The sequence below is a fragment of the Gossypium hirsutum genome, chromosome A09 (assembly GCF_007990345.1).
Source record: "Gossypium hirsutum isolate 1008001.06 chromosome A09, Gossypium_hirsutum_v2.1, whole genome shotgun sequence".
In the NCBI taxonomy this organism is placed as follows: domain Eukaryota; kingdom Viridiplantae; phylum Streptophyta; class Magnoliopsida; order Malvales; family Malvaceae; genus Gossypium; species Gossypium hirsutum.
Window position 1 is genome coordinate 84,796,259 of NC_053432.1, and position 19,968 is coordinate 84,816,226.

At 29.5% G+C, this 19,968-nt stretch overlaps 2 protein-coding genes across 3 annotated transcripts; both read right to left on the reverse strand.

Moving 5' to 3' along the window:
* Nucleotides 1–1,146: 1,146 nt before the first annotated feature.
* On the reverse strand, nt 1,147–8,230 carry LOC107931506 (protein IMPAIRED IN BABA-INDUCED STERILITY 1). 2 transcript variants are annotated; one of them, XM_016863411.2, is made up of 10 exons: nt 7,235–8,230; nt 6,197–6,481; nt 5,684–6,001; nt 5,236–5,463; nt 4,596–4,693; nt 4,010–4,097; nt 3,654–3,918; nt 3,382–3,521; nt 2,353–2,485; nt 1,147–1,633 (listed from the first exon to the last, which is right to left on the reverse strand). In XM_016863411.2, exons 1-10 carry the CDS (start codon nt 7,664–7,666, stop codon nt 1,614–1,616), a joined length of 2,007 nt encoding a protein of 668 aa, XP_016718900.2. In that variant the 5' UTR covers nt 7,667–8,230; the 3' UTR covers nt 1,147–1,613. The 2 variants fall into 2 exon arrangements, with proteins under 2 accessions (XP_016718900.2, XP_016718899.2); XM_016863410.2 differs by having other exon boundaries at nt 3,382–3,918; nt 7,235–8,226.
* Nucleotides 8,231–17,057: 8,827 nt separating this feature from the next.
* LOC107931501 (eukaryotic translation initiation factor 5A-2) lies at nt 17,058–19,742 on the reverse strand. The gene is made up of 5 exons (XM_016863406.2): nt 19,244–19,742; nt 18,313–18,435; nt 18,169–18,225; nt 18,010–18,084; nt 17,058–17,410 (listed from the first exon to the last, which is right to left on the reverse strand). Exons 1-5 carry the CDS (start codon nt 19,364–19,366, stop codon nt 17,309–17,311), a joined length of 480 nt encoding a protein of 159 aa, XP_016718895.2. The 5' UTR covers nt 19,367–19,742; the 3' UTR covers nt 17,058–17,308.
* Nucleotides 19,743–19,968: the final 226 nt, after the last annotated feature.

The following is a 19,968-nucleotide window of genomic DNA, read 5'->3' on the forward strand; positions in this document are numbered from 1 at the left end:
TCATAATTTAATATTATTTTATTCTTTTTAATAGTGTAAAGATTAAATTAATTCATTTAATATTCAGTAATATACAGAACTATCTTTCAAATACATTCATCTATTTCCTACAATACCATATAATCGAATCAAGTCTAACTGAACAAAATACTTACAAGCTCGAGTTTATTTTGAATTTTAAAATTTATGTTTCATTCAAACTCAATTACATATCAATTTTTAAGTTCGAGCTTAAGTTTCTCAAATTCAAATTCAATTAAATTTATTTATCAATTTTCGTAAACCATTTAAATCTAGTTCAAACTCTCTTTATATTATAAAAATAAAATTGTAATTTCATAATATAAAAATCTATTAAAATGAAAATTTCATCAAATTTAATTCAATAATTATCATCTCAATTTTTTTTTTCAAAACCAACTTAAATAATTTACAAGTAATAATATTTCTTCTACGTGAATATTCGATTAAGTAAATCTTTTTCTTTATCAAATTAGAAATTTAACTCTCGATTTCCAATATAACTAAACAATTCAATCTTCTTAAGAAAAAATTTAAAATTAAAATAATTAAGAAAAAATAATAAAACACAAATAAATAAATAAGAAAATTTGTCTTAAAAAAATGACTATCATTGCACAAATCAATTAAATTAAGTAAAAACGAAATAAAAGAACCTAAAATTGGGTTTAACAAGCTCTAACACATAATTTAAAAAAATTTATTAACAACCCAAAATTAATTATAAGTAAAAAAAACCTGATTTTTCTATTTTTTCACCAAATTTTCCCATTTTTCCCCGGTTCTAACCGGTTCACTAATTTTTAAATCCAAAATATATGATCGAACCAACTCTTGATCTGCCTTTTCAAACACCGGTCCTATAGCTTATCCAAAATCATTCATTTAAGTCCTAAAAAAATATTAACATAATTTTTAGCCCCTAAAATTGACAATTATGTTCACTTTGATGCCTAAACTTAATAACTTGATTCATTTTGATCCCAAAACTTGAATTCCATCCAAATTTTAATGATGTGACATAATATTAAAGTATCAAATCATAAAACTTTTGCATTTTCCAAGTTTAAGAACCAAAATGAACCTAGTTGTAAAGCTCATGTACCAAAATGGACAGAAAAAATATAAGTAACACAAAGTGGACCTAATTGCAAAGTCTAGGGGCCAAAAATTACATTTACCCCCCAAAGTGAACAACAAAGTAACACTAAATAAGCCTTACACTAAATAAGCCTTAATCATGATTTATAATATACAAAAGACTGCTTCACTCAATCAATTGCTAATCCAAAAAAGTGAGCAGAAAACTTCAATTTAAAGGGAAAAAAAAATCAATCATGGTCCTTTGCAAAAAAGAGACTTATTAGCATAGCTAACTATCCAGGGCCCTCATTTCCCTTTTTCTCTCACTTAAAAGCTCTATATGAACAGCTTTACCATATCATATTGCAGTTTCCCAGTTTTGTATTCACCATTTTTCTGTCTTTTTCAGACAAAATTCATGTTGATGATGTTGTTGATATTATGATTCAAGGGCCAGGGCCTTTGCAGCAACTTATGGCTTTTTGCACTTGGGAATGTCTGAAGAATTATTACATCCCATGTTTTTTACCTGCAATGCAAAATATCCGTGTCCGACACCCATTCAACAGAAATCCAGACACGAGTTTAGGGATATGATCCACCAAGTACTTCTTGAATACATATAAAAAGGATAATGCAACATTTAGTCCCTGAACGTGGCACTTTGAGATTGTGCCACGTTATCACCTAATTTTTTTTATCAAAAAACTATCGTTTTTAGGTGATGATGTGGCAAAATATCGGAGTGCCATATCATCACATGGACCAAAACTAGGAAAAGTCGTCAAGTTTCAGAACTAATGTGGACCAAAAAGAAGCTCAGAGACTAAGATGGAAAAAGGTGCCAAGTTTAGGGACTAAATGTTGTTTTATCCCTAAATAAAAATATTGAAAATATCAGCATTCGACACTAACATCCAAGTCAGAGCAACATAAGTAAATGAATGTTGGCTTCATAATCATTGTTCAACATCAACTCATAAATTTTAAGTACATACAACTTTCATCATTATTCAGATTCTATCTTATGGTTTGCTTTAAATGGTGTGTATTTAAGTCAACCATAAAGTGGTTTAAAACCAACAATAATTATCATCACTTTCTTCTTTTAATGGACCTAAATCAGTGGCATATAAATCTCAACCAATTTCATAAAGGCAGCAAACAACAATGGCAACAGAAATCATTTATATTAGATGAAAAGAGATTGGTAAAGAAAAGTTGTTTCGGTTTTTATTTCTCGCGTACCTCTTTGGAACCATGACTTCCGTATTGCTTGGCGAATCTGTCGTTCGTTTCGCTCCAACAGTTCGTCAACTCTATGTGATTGAGACAACAAGGGACCCGAGAACTCGACCTTTTCCCTTTCATCTTGGTAATCCTGTCACGAACAACATGAAAAATAAAGAGGACTACATTTACAAAAGTCACATTGTTCTCTGTGTGATAGGTATGAAAGGTAGTTTCCCGTTAAATTATGGAAATAAACCAATGCTTCCATTTATTTAAAATAACATTTTCAAAATCTATGTTACTAGACTCTTCACTTTTCTTGAAGTAACTGTGTGCGGCGCTCATGTCCATGCATATACAGACATGGGTATGGGATATGACCCTCGAAAGACCTTTAAGTACACGGACAAACCTCGTTTTTTTCTATACTAACATCCAACACTCACACTCGAGTATAGGTAACATAGTTCAAAATAGTCAATTATGCTTGCATGCCAGTTGCCATACTTGACTGACGTAATGGGGGTAAAAGTACCAAGAAGGCCCTTGTACTAAGAATTAGATTGCATTTTACCCCTTCTACTCAATAAATGGGCAAATTAGTCCCTATATATTAGATCAAAAAGCAAACTGATCTTTCTGTTAAAAATTTCATCCATTTCTATTGTTAAAAATTGGTCCATGTACGTCAATATGAGGTACACGTGGCATGCCACTTGTCATTGTCTAATTATTCCGTCAACCACTCCAGTTTTTAACAATACAAATGGATGAAAATAAATTTTATAACAGAAAGGACCAATTTGCCCTTTAATCCAATGTACAAGAACTAGTTTGCTCATTTTTTTTAGTAGAAAGGGCAAAATACAATTCTGCTCCTAGTACAGGGGCCTACATGGCACTTTTACCGATGTAATGGATATCAATAAGGCCAAACATATAAACTTTTCAAGCTTCCAATTTATTCAAGTTCAATGCAGTAATCCAACAATGTCGAGAACAAAATTTTGATGTAATTTTGGGTTCTAATATTTACAGACATACCAAATTATTTCTCTTGGCCGCCATTTCTTCTCTTTGATAAAGTGCCAATGATAACTCTTGTGAGTGGTATTCGTCAGAAGCATCAAAGGAATCCGGTCGCTCAAACTGGCTCCACTGTTTTTGCATAGCATGCTTGGCAGCTTCATATAAATCATGGCCTTTAGAATCAGTTCGACCTCCATATATTACATCCCCGTTTTCATGTCGTTTTGAATCACAATTATTTCGTGTGTGTAACTGAGCAGAAGGTTCTAAGGAATTATAAAGGTGACCTCTTGATATAGATCTGCTGTGAGATCTTTTGGATGCATCGTCTTTTCGTCTTTTGGCCCACGCAAAGCCACTTGATGTAGAAACTTGTAATGGACCCGAGAAAGGAATATCACCTTGGGATGCATGCTTTGTATGAGCAGCTTCTTCGACTGAATCTGTAGATGGATTTGTCAATCCCTCAGTGATAGTAGCATTTCTTTGCTTCACTTTGTGCACACGGTTACCATTAATTTTCTGAGAAGCTTGAGCTTGCGCAGCAGCATCCTGCATGTGAATGTCATACGGAAAATAAATTAGTTTTCCGGGTAACGATAAATACAAAAAGGGGGAAAAGGAAAAGAGAGAGATAACAGACCTCAACAGGTGCCAATTTAGTTATGCCGTGGGGTTTTCTTATCGTCTTTCTTGTTTCAGGCCCACGAACCCTTCCACTTATCTTTTTCCTGAGAATTCATCGCCAATGATGTCAAACGGTGTTAAGCGGTTAAGTATGTACATTAACAGTGAAACTTGCAGATGATAATCATTGTGTCAATTATTATAACATCATTAGTTTACATATTCTCTAAAACCTTGGCAAAAGAAGAAAATCATGTACACAAACTTCGAGCATTTCCGTGTTGCATGGTAACAAATCATTCAATGTCAGTGGAGATTCCCAATAATTCGGGAAGCTGTCTTAAAAACTAAATGATATTACTTTCTTTTCAATATTTATCCGGCCGTATGAGCATTCAGGTGAGTACTAGCCTACTAGGTTCCGGCTTGTGCATGTAAATGATATGATACCTTCAAAAATACAAGGAATAATGGGAAAAGAATGGAACAAAAAATTGTGAAAATACAGAGTGGAATGCAGATGGCACGGACAAGGTTCCGGGTTCCACAAAAGCGATCTAAATTTTTGTCTTCATACACTCATTTTTTAAGAAAATTCTCACCTCCTTGCCTCTTCACGATGTTTTGCATCTATCTCTTTGCTGGGTGGATAAACTGGCAAGCTCGATGGATCACATGCATAAGGCTTTGTCGTGAAATACTGAAAATTGTAAATTAAGAATCAGAATATTGCAAATGGCAGACAGACAAAAAATTAAGCTAATTTGAAGCATAAGATTTGCACAAAGCATGTGTATAGCATTGAATGTTGCAATCTACTTATAGGTGAGTTACATGACAATGGAACTTCGGCCTCTCTATATATGGCTTATAGCTTTTTGATGGACGTGTAACATGGTATTAAAGCTCGGGTTATTTGTTGCTATACTATTTATTAATTACACACAGAACATAGCATGAATACCATCAGACACTTTTATTTTAGAAATCACCAAACATGCAGCCGAATGAAGCGAGAAAAGCATTTCTCATGTGCCTTGTCTATGTTGTACGAGACACAGTTTGTTTCAATTGTTGGCACTGGACCTAAATGTAAAAGTGTTTTAATTAACCTAAGTAATTATTTAAATTCAGCATTTGTGGAGGGCTAATATTCATGGTAGGGGGTGCTACACCTGAAGTCTATTAATATACATTAGATTCTTGATAATGGTGAACGATCATGGTGCCTGGCATAGTTACCTCTGAAGCAAGAGCTGAGGAAGCAGTCCCACGCTTGTACGGCTCGACTGAAAGCAAAGTTTCTATTAGATTCACAGCAGTTGCTGGTAAATCTTTAAAAGCTTCATGAAGACTACTATCATAAGGTTGTTGTGGTTTGAATACTGTGGCATGAGGAAGTCTCGATTTTTTCCAGTAATCATCGGGTGGGGAGCCGCAAAGCTTGAAAATTTTATGCAATTGTTCAACCTGGACAAGAACACCATAAACAAGAATTTATCTTTCGGTCCATCATCGATCGAAGTGAAGCAATAATCATCAAATGAAACGACTCTAACACGGTCGCAGTAGCAAACATTTTCGAAAGAAATACTCAATAAACAGACACATGGGACTGGCATTTTAAAAGATCCACAAATATTATTGAGACTCGTGTCAAAGTATGTACTTTAGCAGGGTGCTTGCTTACCTCTGTTCTCCCTTGCAGAATAGGTTTCCCAAGAAGAAGTTCAGCAAATACACAGCCAACACTCCAAAGATCCACAGCTGCAGTATAATCCGTAGAACCCAACAAAAGTTCCGGGGGACGGTACCATAAGGTTACAACACGACTTGTTAATGGTTGCCTGCGCCCAGAACCGTAAAAGTTCGCCAAACCAAAATCAGCCATCTTTAGGATTCCTTCATTATTCACAAGGAGATTTGATCCTTTAATGTCCCGGTGCATTATACCCCGTGAATGGCAGTGGTCGAGTCCAGATAACAGCTGCTTCATATAGCATTTAATCTACAAAACAAAATCATTTTCATTGTTAAACAGTACTTCACTACTTCTCACATCACAATGCATTCATCTTCGAGTTTTCAGGAAAAAGAAATAGATTTTGGTATTCCAAATACGATTTCAACATCAATGTGTTCGGTATGCATGACATCATAGAACATTAGACTAACCTTAGTCACAGAGGCAAAGGGAACGCACCTGCGAGTCGCTGAACTTGATGTCAGGACAAGACAAAAGTCCGGTGATATCGTGTTCCATGTACTCAAATACAAGGTATATGCTACACGACATTCGGGAAGTAATTATCCCGTCCAATTTTATGATGTTTGGATGGTCAAGCCTCCGAAGAATCAGTATCTCTCTTGCCATGAATCGAACGCTCTCAGGCTCAAAATTGTCAAACCGCACCTTCTTTAGAGCAACTATACTTCCACTTTCAAGATCTCGAGCTCGGAACACAGTGCTATACGTACCTTGCCCTATCTGTTAAGACAATCGAAATTGTGCAAGATCATTATAAAAGTCAAACTGAGAAAAAAAAAAAAAGAATAAACCATGTCCAACACACACACAAATATGGCTAACTATGTATGATCCTCCATATATATATATATACATTTTGGAAAAGTTTAAGGAAAAAAGATGAATAAACCGTATCCGACACACATACATGTATAGGTAAAAGCATCTCAAAATCCTCTGCATGCATGCATACATACATACATACATACATATGCATAATATATGTACCTATAACCAATTCAGACACTGATATGAAATATGATTCTCCATATATGAAAAGATTTAGGGAAAAAAATGAATAAACCATGTCGGACACATATTCATACATAGGTTAAAGGCATCACAAAATCCTCAGCATACATACATACATACATATTTATGTATAATCTAAAGAAGGCCTATGGTATATCAACAGTAGAAAAAAACTCACTCTAATCAATTACATGTACTAATTGCTGTAAATGCTTAGGTTCTTCTTGATTTCCAAAGGCAATATAAAGAGCAAGAATTGTTTGTAAATAATGAAAATTTACACTTAAAAGTAAGTTAAAAAAAAAAAAAAGAAACCAAAATTCCATGAAAGTGAAACTGTACACATCAAGAAAGCGACAAAATAAAAGCATTAAAGTGAAAAAAAATTCAAAAACAAACAAGTTTTCTGACAAAAAATTTTGATAGAAAAATATGAAAACAGAATGAAAATTCCAAAATAACCTTCTCAAGTTTCTGATAAGAATCAGCTCTGAGTGGAACCCAACCATGGATAGCTTCCCCGGCGACGGCGCTAAGCCAAGCAGGCCATCCAGCTGCCACGTGTTCACCTTCTATATACTTTTGCAAATTCCCCAACCTCAAGCTCAGTGAGTCGGATCTCGAACTCGCCCGGCCCGACTCGCCCAAGTCGCTCCCACTCAGTCCGAACCCACCTCCACCGAAATCACTCACACCCCCACTGTTACTACCATTCTTTTTTTTCTTCTTGCTCCCGCCGCTGCTCCGCTTCTTCTCGAACTCCGAGAACCCGATCCGGTACCGACCCGAATTGGTCCCTGAGCTACCGTCGGCAACCGCATTGTCACGTAAAGCGCCTGAGTGATCGAAAGCAGGCGTTACCGAAACTGTCTGCTTCGAACTCACACAACCCATCAATGGCTGTTGATTATGTGACAAAAAAAAGAAAACAGAGATCCCAGACCTTGTTTCCGGGGTTTTTTTCCTTCTTTGGCGCCAACCCGACCCGATTAAAGAATCAACAAAACAGTGGAGAAACTGAGTTGTGAACTGAATTTCAACCTTTCAGCTGCGCCCCATCTCTTCTTTCTTTCAAAGATAGAGCATCTTTGTTTTTTTTTTGTACAAAAATGCATATATGTATATGTATATGTATATGTATATGTATATGTATATGTATTTTATTTAGTAGCAACAATGGCCGAAGAAGATGAAAGGAGAAAGCACAGATTTTAATGGGGTTTTTTACAAACAAAAGAATCTGAAGCTACCGAAATCAACGGAAAGATTGAAATGGAAAAGAAAAAAAAAGTAAGTAAAAAAAAACAGTTTTTCAAATGAAAATTTTGAGAAAATTAAATGGAAAATAAAAAAGAATAATACGTTCCCACCCTGCTTTGTTGGGGAGTTTATATTCTTTGTTCATGTTTTCGTCTGTGAAAAAAAAAAGTGAAAAGTAATAAATAAATAAAAAAAACTTTATTTTCGAACTCTGTTTTAATGGAATTTGTATGATTCTTTGTTCTTATTTGACCAAATAATTGCAGAAAAAAAAATTGCTGGCATACTATTACCTTACCAGTCCAGTGTTATCTTTTTTTTATTAAGTATTTTATAAAATATTAATAAAAAAACCATAAATATTTATATCAACATTAATTATATACACCGAGGGTCGAAATAAAAAACCTTTATTAATATAACCTACAAATAACTTTATTAATAAATTTTCTTTAATTTTTAATATAAATAAAACACACATTGTAGCTTTATAATTCATTTTTTATGTGAGTAAATAAAATATTTTGTTGGATTTTTAATATATTTTTAATTTTATATTTGAAAGATATTTTTGGTTTTATTTACTCAAGATGGTTGGGTTGTTGTTGACTAAATTAGGCCATTGTCTTTGATTTAATTTATTTTTTTTAATTTTAAATGTTGAACTAAGATCTACTTTACATATCTTTATTACTTTTTGTTGCAAATTGCATTTCACACTTTCAATTAGAAAAAAGTTTATTTTGTGGTTTTATTAAATATTATTAAGTTGAGAAATTCTTATCAAAAATTTTTTTAACTTTATAATTTTTATATTGTTTTATATATTATAGATAAATATTATTTATATGATTATAATATTATTATTGTAAAAATCGAATCAACTGTTGAACTGGTCTATTAGTTCAATTAGATGAACTATTTGTCAATAACATTGAATAAAAAAATATTTAAAAAATCCATAAATTGGTTCAATGTCGGTCTTTTTCCATTTTTTTATTGATCCATGATGATTTATTACTTCATATATGATTTCATATAATTTGTTTAACTAATCAGATTACTCGATTTCCAATTCAATCAATCTGACCTAATTTTAACATCCCTTTATAACATGTCAATTTGTGTTTTTGTATTATATTTTTTAATTGAGATTGATTTTGAAGAATAATAATTGTTATGAATTTTTTTTTCTATTTTTCATATCGATTTTACGGTTCATATTCGAAATTTATGACTGTGCTCCTAACAATATTGCCTCAAATGTTCAAATATGCATTCTCTATTCGAGTGCAATGTGCCTTCACTCCACCCAATACTTTTTGGTAATTATTGTGATATTTATTTAAGGGTAAATTACACCCAATGCCACTAAACTATAATTAAATTTATGTTTTGGACAATCAATTTCAAAAAGTTATCAAATGATCATTAAAATATTCAAAAGTTTTCATTTAAGTCATTAGACTATTAAAATCATTATTATTGTATGGCCTTAATGTTCGCACCACATGTACTAATTGAAAGCTTTTATTTCTCTTCTCTTCTACAGTTTAACTTTTTTTTCATGAAATAGCTTTAATCATCACGAATCTACCAACCAAAATTCAAACAATTTTCTTCTTTGATCTTCAACAGTAATCGTCAGATTGACTTAGACCTAAGATATATTCTTTTACTTGTCAATAGATACTGGTCTACTATATCAATTGTTTAATCATCACTTGGAGCTCGCTAACTAGACTTTAAAATGAACAGTAACAACTCAATAACTTAAATAAAAAGTTTGAATAGTTTAGTGACTATTTTATAACTTTTTGAAGTCGAGTGATTAAAATGTAAATTTACCAATAATATAGTGAACTTGAGTGGAATTTACCCTTTATTTAGTTATTTATTTAGTTTTTTGAATTTTGTGTTACGTAAAGAGTAGGGGATAGGGAATGGGATGAGAGAAAAGAACGTGTCCTACAAAAGTAAAGGGAGAAAAAAAAGGAGACCCCAAATTCCTTTTCTTCTAGGTCATGTGATGAAAGAGAAATACCCATAAAAATAAGGCACTAATTTGAAATTTATTTAAATATATTAAATATTATTAGTTATTTTTTTAATGCTTGGGATAAAAATATGATTGAGCGAGAAAACCCCAGAAATTAAAATTAATATAAGGTTTTCAAAATATAAGTTAAAATATCATATTTACTCTAATTCAACTGAATTTCGTTTTTATTTAAATTTTATGGTGTAAAAATAATTTTTTTATTTAAAATAATAAAATTTAATTTAAAAATTCTTTATAAAAATTTATTTTAAAAAATATATATATTATGCTTGTTTGAGTAGGCAACATAGTTTTTTTATACAGTAAAATATAACTTCAAAAAATAATTATAAATATATTTACTTTCATATCGAATTAATATAATTGTTTGTATATATAATATAGCAATGTAAAATTGTGCTAATTAAAAAATATTGTTCATGATTTTTAAAATTTTTTTAAGTCAAAATTTCATATAAAAAATAACACTGAATCAAAATTCATGCATGATATTACACTTTAGATTAATGTATACTTATAATATTTATTTCTTTATAAAATAATATCCAAAAATCTATAGAACAAAATCTATTATTAGAGGAGGTACGAAATTTAAAACTCAAATTGAAAAAACGAAAACCAAATTATCATTAACTGTTAAAAAATTAAAAAAAATTCAATTGAATCGAACAAAACTTAACCCTAATCGGCCTTGGCTCCCCGGACTAAATGCGTAATTTGCTTTTTAACCCCTCCCCAAAATAAAAAGGATTCAATTTAGATCTTTTTAACATTTGATTAAATAAAAAATTATAATTTTAATCCTTCTGCAACATTAATAATTTAATTTAACATTGGATTTCTTTTTAGAAAATAACGTTAACATTTTTTTTTCCTTTTTAAGTTTGACATTGACATTCCTTTTTTTTTTCTCTTTTTTTCATGATAAAAGTACATAATTTCTTCGTATTTGGTATTTGCTGATAATGAAAGGTCTTCTTTCCTTTGCTCTCTTTTTTAAATGGGACCACTCTTGTCGGGGCAGTGATTAATGATTAGCTTAGATTAAAATCAATATTTTGGCTTTATGCATAATTTGCCCCCTATACTTTTTTTTGATAAAAATATAATAGAGGCCTTTAAGTTATATTTTGTCTTCTTTACTTAAAAAATAGTAATTTAGTTTATGTATATTAGATCAATAAGTAATTTGATTATTTTATTAAAAATTTTATTTATTTCTATTGTTAAAAAATTGGTCATTGTACAAGGTACAATGTTATTATTTGATTATTTTGTCAGTCGCACCAATTTTTTAGTAGTACAAATAGATGAATTTTTTAACAAAAAAGATCGATTTACCCTTTGACTTAATGTGTATAGACTAATTTGTCTTTTTTAATAAATGAGACAAAATGTAATCTGACTATTAGTACAGGACTTTCACGACAATTTTACCTACTTTTTTTTCCATTTTACTCAAAAAATACGTGTCCGATAAAAATGTACCACATGTCATATTCTTATTGGTAACTTTTCATTTTTCTTAAGGGGGTAGCATGAAAATAATAATTCTAGTAATAAAATGGAACAAAAAAAATTAGATATCAAAATAGAAAAACAAGTATAGTTTAGGATCAAATCATAATATTTTTGGGTGAATTAACTTTTACTAGGTCAAATTGTGGTAGGTATTTCTATCATATTTAAATTTAGAATTTAGTACTTATACGTTTGATTTGATATAATTTGATCTCTTTACTTTTATAACATCATTGAGTAGTTTAAATAGTTAACTATTCCAATTAAATTACTAAATTGATTTTTTTTCTTAAAATATTCATTCCACATAGAATTATGGTTCATGGTGTTAACTATTCGAATTCAGAAAAGTAGATAGACCAAAATGTGTAATTAAAGTATAGGATTAAATCATAAATTTGAGCATCGTGGAAGGATCAAATTCAAAAATTGACAGTTTTAATAATATTATTAAACACCTAAACATATCTTTCCGAGCTGCCTATGTTTCTTTCGTTTTATATTCTCATTCTGCATTTGGAAAAAACAATTAAATTCGAAAATCTACCATTGGATCTTGTGATGAGATACGGATTTCGATATTTACGAATATTCGATTTTTTATTGATTAAAATATTGATAATTTATATTTATATTTATATTTTATTATTTATATTTGTTTTATTTTTTAATAGCGAAATTGAACTTTAATATTTATCAAATACATTTGAAAAAGAAATCTGAATACTTATAATTTTTTGCACTTTTATTAACTTTAAAAAAAACATTTTAATATTTATTTAACCTTTAAATTTATTTTTTTCTCAAATCACCATAAATAAATAGAAAAATTAGGATTTGCTAATGTTACATACATGTTAATTTGCCACGTGGACGATACATTAGCAATTAATTAATTTTTAAAATTTAGAAAAATAAAAAAATGAAAAATCATTAAAAATATTTAAAATTCTAAAAAATATTAAAAAGTATTTTTTAAGTTTTAAAAATTTAATTAAATAATGACATGTCATCTACATTGCAATACACTTGTACATCACATTAGTGAAGTTAAAAAATGTTAAATTTTCTATTCATTTATCGGTGATTTAATTAAAAAAATACAAATTTAATGACTAAAAGAGACAAAAATTAAAATAAATTGCTAAAATGACTTTTTTAATATAAAATTTGGGAGCAAAAAAAATATTATACCTTTATTAAATATATCCTAATTATATTATTTGTTAATATGTTACTAAAAATGACTAAATATTTAGGATATCATCAAAATTTTTAACGCTCGATTAATTTCAAAATGATTCGTTTTAAAAAGAATTTTTTTTTATTTGGAATAATAGAGTCGATGCTTATCCCAAATTACTATTTTACCTTTATACATTTAACTTATAAACAATACAATGTAATAATATATTATATAATAAATCAAAAAATACTTAAGTGAGATATTCATAAATTAGTTTTCCGCACTCAACTCCACTTTGTTTGATATTTATTGGGTATTTATAAGGGAAATAATTGCATGAAAAAAATATGTCACATCATCATGCATTCCTTACCAATTATTAATGCCATTTCAACATCTTTTTTCATGCCATTTGACACATGTTTTTGATAATTTTTTTACCCTGGACATTGTGTTCAGGGTCGAGGGTCTAAGGTTTCAGGTTTTAGGGTTTGGGGTCTAGGATTTAGGTTAAAAATTTACCAAAATAATGTATCAATGACATGAAAAAAATGTTGAAATGATATTCAATAATTGGTAAGGGATACAGGATAATATGACATATCTGTTTTATACAATTCTTTCTTGCAATTATTTATGTATTCTAGAGGTGAATTTAAGGGAGAGACGTGAAAGCCTTGTCTCTCTAGAAAATGAAAAATATTAATTTTAGTCCCTTATTAAATAATGAAATTTTAAATTAATATATAGTAACATTAAGCTTTGATTCATTGCTTAATCCCTTTAAAAATGATATAACCATAAATTAATAAATAATAAAATTATATTTTGACCTCTAAAAAATTTAGAATATAATTTCTACCCTTTTAAAAATTTATTAATTCTCTTCTAACCCATTCAACGTCATAGTGATATTTAAAATTTAATATCTATGAGGACAACACAAAGCAAAAGGCAATAGTAAATCTCTTATTGAATAAAATAATATCGCATTTATCATGCAATTTCTTTTTCTTTTTATTTTTTCCTAAAAGGTCATAATTTAAAAAAAAATTAAATTATGCATGACAATTGAGAAGTGTGTAGGTAATTATGTATGTTTAGTACACAACTTTAAAGACATAGCCTCCTTATCTTTTGCAAAACGAAATTATTTGTGTCACTTTTATGACATTAAAAGATGTTATGTAGCTATAAATAAATAAAACTATGTTAAAAGTTTAGTAGGGAATTTGCTCCCCCCAAACAAGGCTTTCACCCTCCACAACACTTGCATTATTTTTTGTCATCATCAAACAAAACAAATAGAAAAACAACATTATTTTCAAGTACATTCTATTGTGTCATAATTATATTTAAAATTTTTTCTATATATACTTTAAAAATCTTATATTATAATATAATATAAGTTAATCGTATTCGTATTATGTAATTATACTCTATTAATATTACAAAAATGAGATATTTTTATAAAAAATATTCTCTTTTATATAAAAACAAATAGTTTCGTTAATTAAGTATTAGTTTGATTGATATGTATATTCTCTTTTATATTATTTTTTTATGGGTATGAATAATTTTGAATATTATATCAAATAGAATAGATATGATTAAAATTTATAATAAAATTATTAAAAAATTAAATATTTTTAAAAATGAAATTTGACTGATTTTTGGGTTTGAAATTGAACAGTGAAAAAAAATATATATATATATTTTTTGCTTTTCTAAATAATAAATTTGCATGTGGGCTTTCTCGCCCATTTTAAACTCTCATTTTAAGGCATAATTGCTGTCTCCCATTATCTAATCAAATATCTCCCCATCCCATGCTACATCAAAAACACTCGATTGCACTCATCTATCTATCTATATATTTATATATATATGCAGGAGAGATTCCGAACTTTGATTATCAAAATCGATAAAAAATTGTTTTAATTGGATTTAAAATAATTTAAATATTTAAATTTATTGTTATAATTTATAAATGAATGTTTATGTAGAAACGTTTATAGACCGAGTTAAGTTGAGTTGATTTCTAAATTAAAAAAAAAATTTAAACATGAACCTAATCTTAACTAACTCGAATAACTTGTTTCAGTATTTAAAAATACATATTGTATAATAATTCAACAGTTTAAATATATAATAGTGACATAACTAATTCAATACTAATTCGCCTCTTACAATATTGTTGATGATTGAATTTGAATAACATTATTTAATTATGCAATTTTTTTATCAATAGAGACAAAAGCTTTTTTTTTTAATGGATTGGGTACGTTTTTTTTCTTCAAATTATACTTTTAAAAGTTACATAAATATATATATTACTACTATTACTAGTGTCTACAAACTACAAGCACTTTGTTAGAAGTAATTTATTCATTCGTTTTAAAAAGGATTAATTCCACTAATTGTTTCAAAATTACTGTCCATAATCCTCACTGATCCCTATATTTCAAAGTCAAATTGTTAGCATTTTTCAACCAGTTTTTTTTTTTTAATCTACACAGCTATTAGCTTATATGTTAAATGTTAAATAATATTTAATTTTAAAAGTATTTTAAACACGTGTACTTACCTTGTGAACATTTTGGATATGCTGTGTTAAAAGAAAATCACACAATATCAATAAAATTTAAAAGGGTTTAAATTGAATTGTTTTTAATTAAGAGGGACTAAAGTTGTTATTATTCCATTTAGTTGGATGCCAATGCCCTTATTTGCCCCTAGCTACGCCCCTATGCAAGATAATTGCTAGATTGGAAGAACGCGGCTAGTGATTTTAGAATATAAACCAAGGCTATTTAGTTGAACTAATCCTTTTTTAAATGTTTCTTTTTTAATTTAAGAAAAAAAAACTATTACTATCTATATTTCTCATTTGATTTTTATATAAATTTTAGTTAACATTTTTCAAAATATCTTAAAATAGAGTATCAAGCAAGATTGTTAGAATTGGATTGAATCAATTGATTGGATTGAAAACCAATCAGAGGAAAATGTTGAACCAATTCACCTGTAAACTGGTACAGACTAATTGTACCAATTTTTTCTATTTTTAAATTATTTTTATGAAATAATAATTTATTTAATTAAACTAAATCAATCAATCAAATCAAGAATCGATGACTTAACTGGACTGATTAAAAAAATTTGGTACCAGTAATTTAAATACAAAAACCAACATTTTAAAACAAATTTCCATTAACCATTTAGTTTGGTGATGATGGCATTTATACTTGCATCCGTCTAATAAATGGGGGAAAAACGAAATTAAAGAAGCATGGTAGAGGTACATTTATTCGGTGATCGACTCTAGTTTAGTCCCTTTGAATTCAACTCGAATTATTAGTTATTAGTTATTTTTTAAAATTAATTATAAAATAAGTATTTATTATTTCATGTTTTTCATATATTCAATATCATGTAAATAAAAAATAGCATAAATAATATTTTACACCTTATTGATGTTTTAATAATTCAAATGTCACATGTTTTGTTTATATAGATTTTATTTTTTCTATGTAGAAATTTTAAACCCATTAATATATATTAATAAAAACGATATTTCAACTTATTACGGATTAATTTCAAAATTTTAAAATTGTACTAATTTGTTGATTGAATCTATTTGTCCAGTTCAATTAAATAAATTATTAAAAATTTATAAAAATAAAATAAAATAAAAAAATCAGACTCATCCAGCCTTATTGATTCTCAATCCAACCCATCCTATCAACTTATCCAATCTAATTCAAACATTCCAAATCTTTTATGTCATTATAATCGGTAAAATCGAAGTTTTAAGAATTCACATTTGTAAAAATTACTACGTGTGATAGTTAATTAGTTCAAGTTGACTTATTTAAAGGCATTTATTGTTTCAAGCACAATAATTAAGCATATTTTAAGTCTATTAAGAAACGAAAATTTAAAGATATTTATTAGTCAAATAAAATTCAAGCACAATCTATGCTCGTCTAATTTATTTATAGCTAATCTAAACATATTTTAAACCTATATATATAATAAAAAAGTTTTTTATTTTAAAATTAATATTAATGATTTTACATGTTTTTTTCTTTTATTAATATAATATTGTTATAAATTTAATTTTTATTTGATATATTGGTTTAGAAAAATATGTGACGCAATATATAAGAATAAAGTAAAGTGATATATTATTACAATATGAAAGCAACATAGATCACTAAAACAATTAAAATGAAAACAAAGAGCCAAGTGTGTCGAGTTTATTTATATTTTATTTTTATAAATATCAATATAATAACGTGACGGTTTCTTAACCCGAAGAGGAACAGTTTTAACATAGCACAACAAACAACTATTTCTGGTGGTTTTTTTTTTTTTTGGTATCCGTACCAAACATGATAAACAATCCAACACCATTTATATCAGGCACAAACTATAAACGCTTTTTAACAAAAATCTTTCCATTTAAAATCGCAATAAACAGGCTGCAAATAAAAGTCTCTTACTATTTTGGACCAATGTCCTTGAGTGCACAAATCTGCTCCTCCCCCATTGCCGACATAACAGACACCACAAGGTCTTTCCCCTCAGCGAAACCGTCCTTGATCTGCAAGTCATCAGATGAAACAATAATGCAACCATAGTTTCGTGGAAGAGAAACACGAGAACAAACGATTTCAGCTGGTTTTAATGCAGAAACGATTCAACTTGTAGGAATTCAAAGAGAGTTTGAAATCAATAAACATGAGAAATCGATCCTTAACGAGGATGAAGAGACGTGAATGCAAAATAAAAATTTCATTGTTATGGAACAATAATGCAACCACATCGGTCCTAATATATGCACCATAACGGGTACTAATCATGAAAAATGCATGCGTATGAGAACGTAAAGGAAAATAGAAACGCAAAGTTCGGTAAAATCATAGTAAGAAACAAGAGAACAAACAATTTCAGCCAGTTTGAACATGCAATCCCCCCATTGGAATTTGGATTCAATCGGGATGCCAGCATCGAGAGGCTTGGAAATCAATAATGGCATAAACCTCTCAGACAATATAATACAAGTAGTCAACGTCCAACCTTGGAACATAAAGAATTTTTTTATTTTTTTTAATTCAATTCGGTAAATCAAATAAAACAAAACACTATTCAATCGCAAAAGAACGGTGTGTAACAGAATGTATCAAAAAACAGTTAGTTGACCTGTTTCAACAAGTTTTCATCAGTTGGGAGCCTCAGATCATCCTTAGTGTCTCCGCTCTCAGTCAGCAAGCTCACCTGAAATATTTAACTAGTTCAAAACAAAAACAACCACACACAAAAAGAAAAGAAATGAAGCAAAAAGGAATCAAATGAACTTACAAATCCATCCTCAGAAATGTCGATCAATTGGTAATCAGTACGGTTGACGTGCGGCACCTGTTAGAAACAAATGAAATCATTCACTTACGGAATCCAAGTTACACAACATATTAAAGTTGAAACCGGGATGAGAACAATCCATACATCACAATTGTGGGAAGAAGGAACGATATCTTCCAGCTTCTTAGCAGTGAAGATGTCGATCCCAACAAAGTGACACTTAGCATGTCCGTGCTTCCCAGTCTTGGAAGTGGAAACTTCGACAACCTGTTGAATATCAAACAACAATAATCATGTTAGCTAAACTTTGCAGATCATATGCACCCATATCTGGTGCAAATTAACAGTCACAGTACTAATTTACCACATGCTATATCAACAACTTGCTCATCATCAGAAGAATCACTCAAAAGTTATAATTATCTTAATACTAAAAGCTTTTAGTTGTTTGTTTTGTTTTGAAAAGTTTATGATTCTGAATCCGGAGTTAATAAGGTTTTGCCGCACTTTTTCAAAAAACAAGAGTGAAACTTGTAAATTTCTGAGGGTTAATATATCATTTAGTTCCTGAGTTTGGTTTCAATGTTTAATTTGATACCTAAGCCAAATTGGGTCATATGACCCTATGAATATTTGACACTTGTGCTCATGGGTACTTAATTGAAAAAGGAAAACCTTAAGTACCAATTTGAAATCAAAACCAAACTCAAGTATCAAATAATATATTAACCCTTTTTCTTTGCTCAGTTGGCTTCCACTGCTAAACCGGCTGACTTAACCTATTTTAACTAACAATAACATCAGATTAACCATCATAACCGATTGGGCCGAGTCGACTTGTCCAAAGATTATCGGTTAAGTGGACTAAATCAGTTCGAATCGATTTTTCTCACTCCTCTAAAATCACTAAAAAGATAACAGATCTGAACCATCAGATTCTCAATGTAAACTATATAAAAAAAATTAAAAATAACCTCAAATCTAAAAATATAATTCCGAGTTCATTTTAGGATAATATCGAAGAGATCCATCAAAAACACACAAAATAGCAAATTCTGAGAATCAAAGTGAGGACCTTGCAAGGACGGCCTTTGATGACGATGTAGCCGTTTTTACGGATAGTACCGGCCTGCTGAGGATAGGTTTTGGAGGCGCCGGCGTCGGCCTTGGACTCGAAATGGTGCTCCTCGTCCGACATTAGCTTAGGATATCCAAGCTCTGTTCTTTTTACTTTCTGGTTTTGCACAAAGCAGAAAATTTGGCAATGAAAAGTGAAGCGTGCGGGTTGTAATTATATATAAAACTTAGGGTAAAATATAACATAAGTTGCTGTACTTCTTATAAATTTAGAATCTGGTCTCCATACTTTTATTTTTAAAAATTTAATTTCTCATTTCAAATTTTAATCTAACTGTTAAAATTATTTTATGAATTGCATTATATCTGTTAAAAAAGTTAAACCCGAAATTATCGAATATCGGAAAGACTCGACCATGTTTTGAATTTTATTCGTAATTATCCTTTGGAAGAGTGAAGATTGGTTGGTCTCTTCAACCGTTGATATTTTTAGTAATAATCGGTGATGATGAATGGTTGGAATTATTATAGGGGGAATATGCTGCTGCGTTCTTTGAACGCGACACAATTTGTTTTTCTTTTTCGGGGTTATTTTCAACGGAAGCCCCTACATCATAGCTTAGATTTTAATTGAATCCTAAATATATCATTATTGTTAAGAATGAAGTAACATTTAGTCCCTAAAGTTGGAAACGTTTCTCACCTTGGTCCCTAAGATTTTTT